Source organism: Sinocyclocheilus rhinocerous, unplaced genomic scaffold, assembly GCF_001515625.1.
Source record: "Sinocyclocheilus rhinocerous isolate Xijiao unplaced genomic scaffold, SAMN03320098_v1.1 scaffold36794, whole genome shotgun sequence".
Taxonomy (NCBI): domain Eukaryota; kingdom Metazoa; phylum Chordata; class Actinopteri; order Cypriniformes; family Cyprinidae; genus Sinocyclocheilus; species Sinocyclocheilus rhinocerous.
In genome coordinates, this window is record NW_015663849.1 from 1 (window position 1) to 5,227 (window position 5,227).

A 5,227-nucleotide genomic window follows, 5' to 3' on the forward strand; every position below is an offset into this window, starting at 1 on the left:
TGATGGCTAGCAGACGGAAGTTCATGGACCGGATACGTAACAACATGAGAACACAGTATGGGATCAGATTCCTGCCAAATGTATTGTGGTTACGGATTGAAAAATAATAAGCGTAAATCAAAAATATAATAACACGTGTAAAATTATAACGCACAAAACCGAATAATAAAGGCAAAGTTTTTTAGAATAACAAACAACGCGGTCACGGATCAAAAAATAATAAGCATGAATCAAAAATGTAAGCACATTTAAAATTATATTGCACAATACTGAAGCATGAATTAAAAGTTTTCCAAATCACAAACAAAATCAGGTTTTCCGCTCATATTAAAATTTTTTGTGTGCTTATGGTCTTCTCCCCTTCGCACTCGTTTCCACGTTCTGCACTCGCGTTTCCAAATGTTTGAGTTTCATGTAAATCAGGGTGTCAGGGTGCTTAAGTGTCATCATTGGTCCACTAGTTCTAGATTGACAGCTGCTCCTCTAGCCAATCAGTCGAAAGGGGAGTTGACGTCACTCCAATGCGACTCGTGGCTGCTGTGGCAGGCGTGTGAAGATGGATAACCAGAGTCAGCCGGCAAAGGGCGGACAATCTCAGGTAATTGGGCATAAATATTTTGTTAGTGGGTGACAGATACATTCCCTTTGTGTGTTGTGATATTTTCTGCAAGCTCTATGTTGTCCGAATAGGCCGATATCTAGCCCGTTAACACGTGTCCTGTTAGTTGGGTTTAGTAAGCAGTCTTTTATATTTTAGGCAGTATTTAAGGTTTATCTAAAAAAAAAAAAAATAATACATGATTTTGCTAGCTGTAACAGTGTAGCCTCGAGAACATAGCTTGACCAGCTGTTCCATGAAGATTATTATAGTTTTATGTATTGATCCTAACTCATTGGGACGGCTACCTTACACAGGATATTTTTCCATGATAGTGCAACGAAATCAGTATCAAGTGATCTATCGTCACCACATCATCAATAAAGCAGTTCTAATAGCTTTGAGAAATCTGGCTGGTAACCGTTTATATTACAAATAGAGCATAGAAGAGAACCAGAATAAGTATGCCAACTAAACACTTGAAATGTAAATACAGTGCATTCATAAATTAGTCAGACCCATTTTGCCCACATTTATGTTGCAGTCTTGAGTTGAAATTGTTCACATACATTTTTAACCTCACAAATATATGCTCAGTACCCTGTGATGAATTTATAATAGTTTTGACTTTTTTTTAGCAAATGTAAAACAATATAAATAAATAATATCACCTTAACACAAGTATTCAGACCTTTCAGTGTTTCATATAGACAGCTGTCAGTCTTTCCTTGACAAGTCTATTCAAGAATTTACCACTTGTAGACCTTCATTCAGAACACTTCATTCATGAAAGATATAGCCTACAAGTTAAAATGACATAGTAAAGGGCTTTCGTACTTAAATCAATGTGTTTTTATTTTATTTTAATAAATGTGCCAAAATGTGTGTTGTCGTCATGGTTCAAGTGTACTTTGTGGAATAAAAAAAAATACCATACAATGACAACATTATAAAAAGTAAAGTGTTCTGAATACTTTCTGAATGCACAATATAAAGGTTTTCTCATTTTTTCTCATTTTTTCTCATTATACTCGCATTAACTCTTAATGTTAACTTTGTGTTTAGCAGACAAAGTACCCGGATGTGCTTAAGTCAAGTCAAGTCAAGTCAAATCATCTTTATTTATATAGCGCTTTTAACAATACAGATTGCCAAAGCAACTTTACAGTATTAAATAGGAAAATAGTGTGTCAATAATGCAAAATGACAATAGTAAACACAAAATTTTCAGTTAAAGGCAGTTCATCATTGAATTCAGTGATGTCGTCATCCAGCTCAGTTCAGTTTAAATAGTATCTGTGCATGGGAAGTGTTATGGGAAGTGTTCCTGGTTCCAGTTTGGGTTACACTATATTTCGATAGTCCACTTTAGACATTCTACTAACTATAAGTAACTTTGTAACTACATGTCAACTAATTCTCATTAATCTGCATCTACATGTCTACTAACTCTCAGAGTAGACTGTTAGGGTAGGTTTAGGGTTAGTAGAATTTGGCAAAGAAAGTGTTAGAAGATATTAAGCAGACAGTCTACTAATACTCTACTAATTGCTAGTTGACATGTAGTTGCAAAGTTACTTACTGTTAATAGAATGTCTAACGTGGACTATCGAAATAAAGTGTTACCCCAGTTTGTCCTAATTAATGCAGGCTAAAAATAATTTTTATAACCCAAATAAAGAAACAAATATTCAAAATTTGTGAGTTTCTTTGCATTTTCCAAATAGTTTTCCAGCGTACTGTATGAAGCATTCCCAAAAATGGAGAGTTTGAGAGGAGGATGGATGCTTTACAAGGCTACTGGTGACTTTATATTTTCTTTATTACCACTTGAGTCAGTATGTTTTGGGTTATAAAAACATTTGTCATGTTAATTTTATCTTTGTTTATAGGGGGGTGCGGTATAAGACGGCTAAACATTATTCCTCCAGACTCAGAAGGTTACACTGGATCCCAAATCAAATCTGCCTCTGCATCTGGAAAGACAATGTTGTATGTAGTTCCTCTACAAGAGGAACTGGACCTTAATCCTCTCCCAAATGATGCCAGAGAATTAAAAAAAAAATGCCAAAGGCTACTTGCCAAATGTGCAACAAAAGCATTGCTCTCCACATTCAGGTTTGCAAGTCACATGATTCAACATCTTCAAATTAACAGGTAATGGATTAATGCTGTCTAATTATTTGCTGATTTTATGATGGGTTTTGGTGCAAGTGTTTTGACTAAATGTTTAATTTTTATTAATGTAACATTCCATGTTGATTTTATAATAGATCTATTACTGTGTTCAGACCTTCAAATGGATACCAAATGATTTCAGTGTATGTTTATGTCAGAAGATTGCTAATCATATACTTATGATGAAGTACTTTGTATGAAACTGTTTTAATTTTCAGCTCATCAATTTGGATGAGCTGAAAAAAAAATGTTTCCATCTGAGGTAATGTGGCATTAAAATTCTCTAGCCCTAATTAAAATTTTCTCTAATCCATGGTGCTATTATATCATTTAACATTTTCTTGTTTGTAGTCTGTTTTACCATGCCCAATATGTCAGCTGAAGTTTCCTGTGGACAGTGTTGAACTACATGCCAGCCTGTGTGGAGAACAAAATCTATGTGAGTAACACAAACTTTAGAAAACATAGTTCTTGGAAACAAATATGTTCAATATGTTCATCAATTCAGCCCCAAGTGCTTTAATGCCACATGTGCCACTTTAAAATGAAAACTCTATTCTCTCCACATTACAGTGGAGTCTCCAGATCACAACTCTTTTATGCACAATGATGATTCTTGTATTACTGACGATACAACAGGCAATTCAAGCTCTCCACAAGTATGGTAAACTTTTCATTTAAAACAGTCTAAACAGTTTCATTAAGTGTTACAATGTATATGGTGCTCACCATCTCAATATCTCCTGCCACATTCTAGAAGATCTTCTGGAGCTGCTTGTTGGCCGAGTAAATGCAGAAAACCAGTTTCGCATTTGTGTTTCACGGGACAATCTCCTAGAGAGGGGGCTCAAGTAGTGGCAAAGACAGAAAAAGGAAATCCAGTCAACCAGCTAAAGGTAACCTTCATTGGTGAAGCTGGAGTCGACTCTACTGCTTTACGAAAGGAGTTTCTTACAGGCAAGTTATTAAGTATAATAAAAGTGGAAAAGCTGTAGCAAAAATAAATAAAATTTATCTGTGTAATTCACACACTGTTTTTTCTCAGTATGTTATTCAAAGAAATGATCAGTGGCATTGTTCGGTTCCGGTAACAGAGCCTGCGCAGCAGGGCAACTGGGTGACTATGAGGCGGCATAGTCGCGGGTCAAAACACCGCTCTTCCGTTGTTATTCAAAGAAATGATCAGTGGCATTGAAATACGCCTCTTCTTGGGTCAGAGAGCAAAGAGTCCACAGTACTCCAACAGTGACCTTGACAATGGTCTCTTCAGGTTTGTGATGTTGTAGCAACATTTTTTAATTATATGTTTAATGGCAATGACTGAGTGCTTTTTAAAACATCACTTTGGAATAATAGGACTGCTGGAGAGATCTTTGCAGTCAGCTTAGCTCAAGGTGGCCCAGCCCCATGTTTCATGCGAGAGTGGTGCTACTTTTACCTCACCACTGAGGAAGTTGATGTCCTCAGAATTTGCAAGGACGATGTAGATAATATTGAATACTCCCTGTTGATCTCAAAGGTAACTTCACTCTGAATACTGCCTAATAGTTACAAGCAGTATATTGCATTGTTGGTTTGCATATTTCCACAGAGTAATAACAGAGTCAATTTGGCATTTTGTTGTCACTGACTGTTTTTCTTTAGGCTGAAGAGGCAACTGATCTGACTGAATTCACAGATGAAATGATCAGCTGTGAATACACAGGAGCACTCAACATAGAACAAAAAGATCCCATAATTCGGTGAATATGGAACATACTTTCCCTTTTAAGCAGTCTGTGTCATGAATGACAGAATTTGGAAGACTGTTCAATTTTACATTCAGTCAAATTAAATTTAACTTGTTAACCTTAATTAATTAACTTACAATTTAAAACAAACTTATGCTGTATTACTAGATTTACTAGATTTGCAGTAATTTGTAAGTAGTAGTAATTTACTAGATTTGTTATTATTATTAAATTTGTCACTTTTGTTTTTCTCCACAAGAGCAATTGTCTCCATGCAACATTTCGAGTTACACCAATGCTTGGAGACTTGCACAAAGGCCTCCAGCTCTATGGATTGCTGGACATACTTAAGGAGCATCCAAATATTTGTAAGTGTCATGACTTCGGTCTGATCTGCTGTGTTTTGTCTTTCTGTGTCTGTGTGCTTGGTCTCTGAGCACATGGGTTTTGTTTAGACAGCTCACCATGTGCTCCGCTGTCTGTGTGGTGTTTCCCCTCCCACTCGTTATCCTTAATTCTCTTTTGTGTTTTCTGTCACACCTGTTGCCATTCATTCCTCATTAGCCCTTCCCTATTTTAGATCCTCTCGTGCTCAGTCTTTTGTCAGACTGTTGTTGTATGTTGGGCAACGCTTTGCTCGTGACCTTCTTGTTTGCTGTTTGCTTTGTCTTGCCGCGTTGTGTCTTTTCAGCCCTGAGTGCTGTTTTGTTTTTGTTTTGTG

General features: G+C 36.4%; 1 protein-coding gene across 1 annotated transcript; it reads left to right on the forward strand.

Annotated features, from left to right (window-relative positions):
• Positions 1 to 3,382: 3,382 nt before the first annotated feature.
• Positions 3,383 to 4,874, forward strand: LOC107729034 (uncharacterized; the record flags this gene model as incomplete). The annotated part of the gene is given in 7 exon segments (XM_016539385.1): positions 3,383 to 3,440; positions 3,534 to 3,644; positions 3,647 to 3,733; positions 3,953 to 4,046; positions 4,133 to 4,295; positions 4,421 to 4,518; positions 4,768 to 4,874. Coding segments are annotated over 7 exon segments (718 nt in total), but the record flags the coding sequence as incomplete, so codon positions are not given.
• Between the last annotated feature and the right edge of the window lie 353 nt (positions 4,875 to 5,227).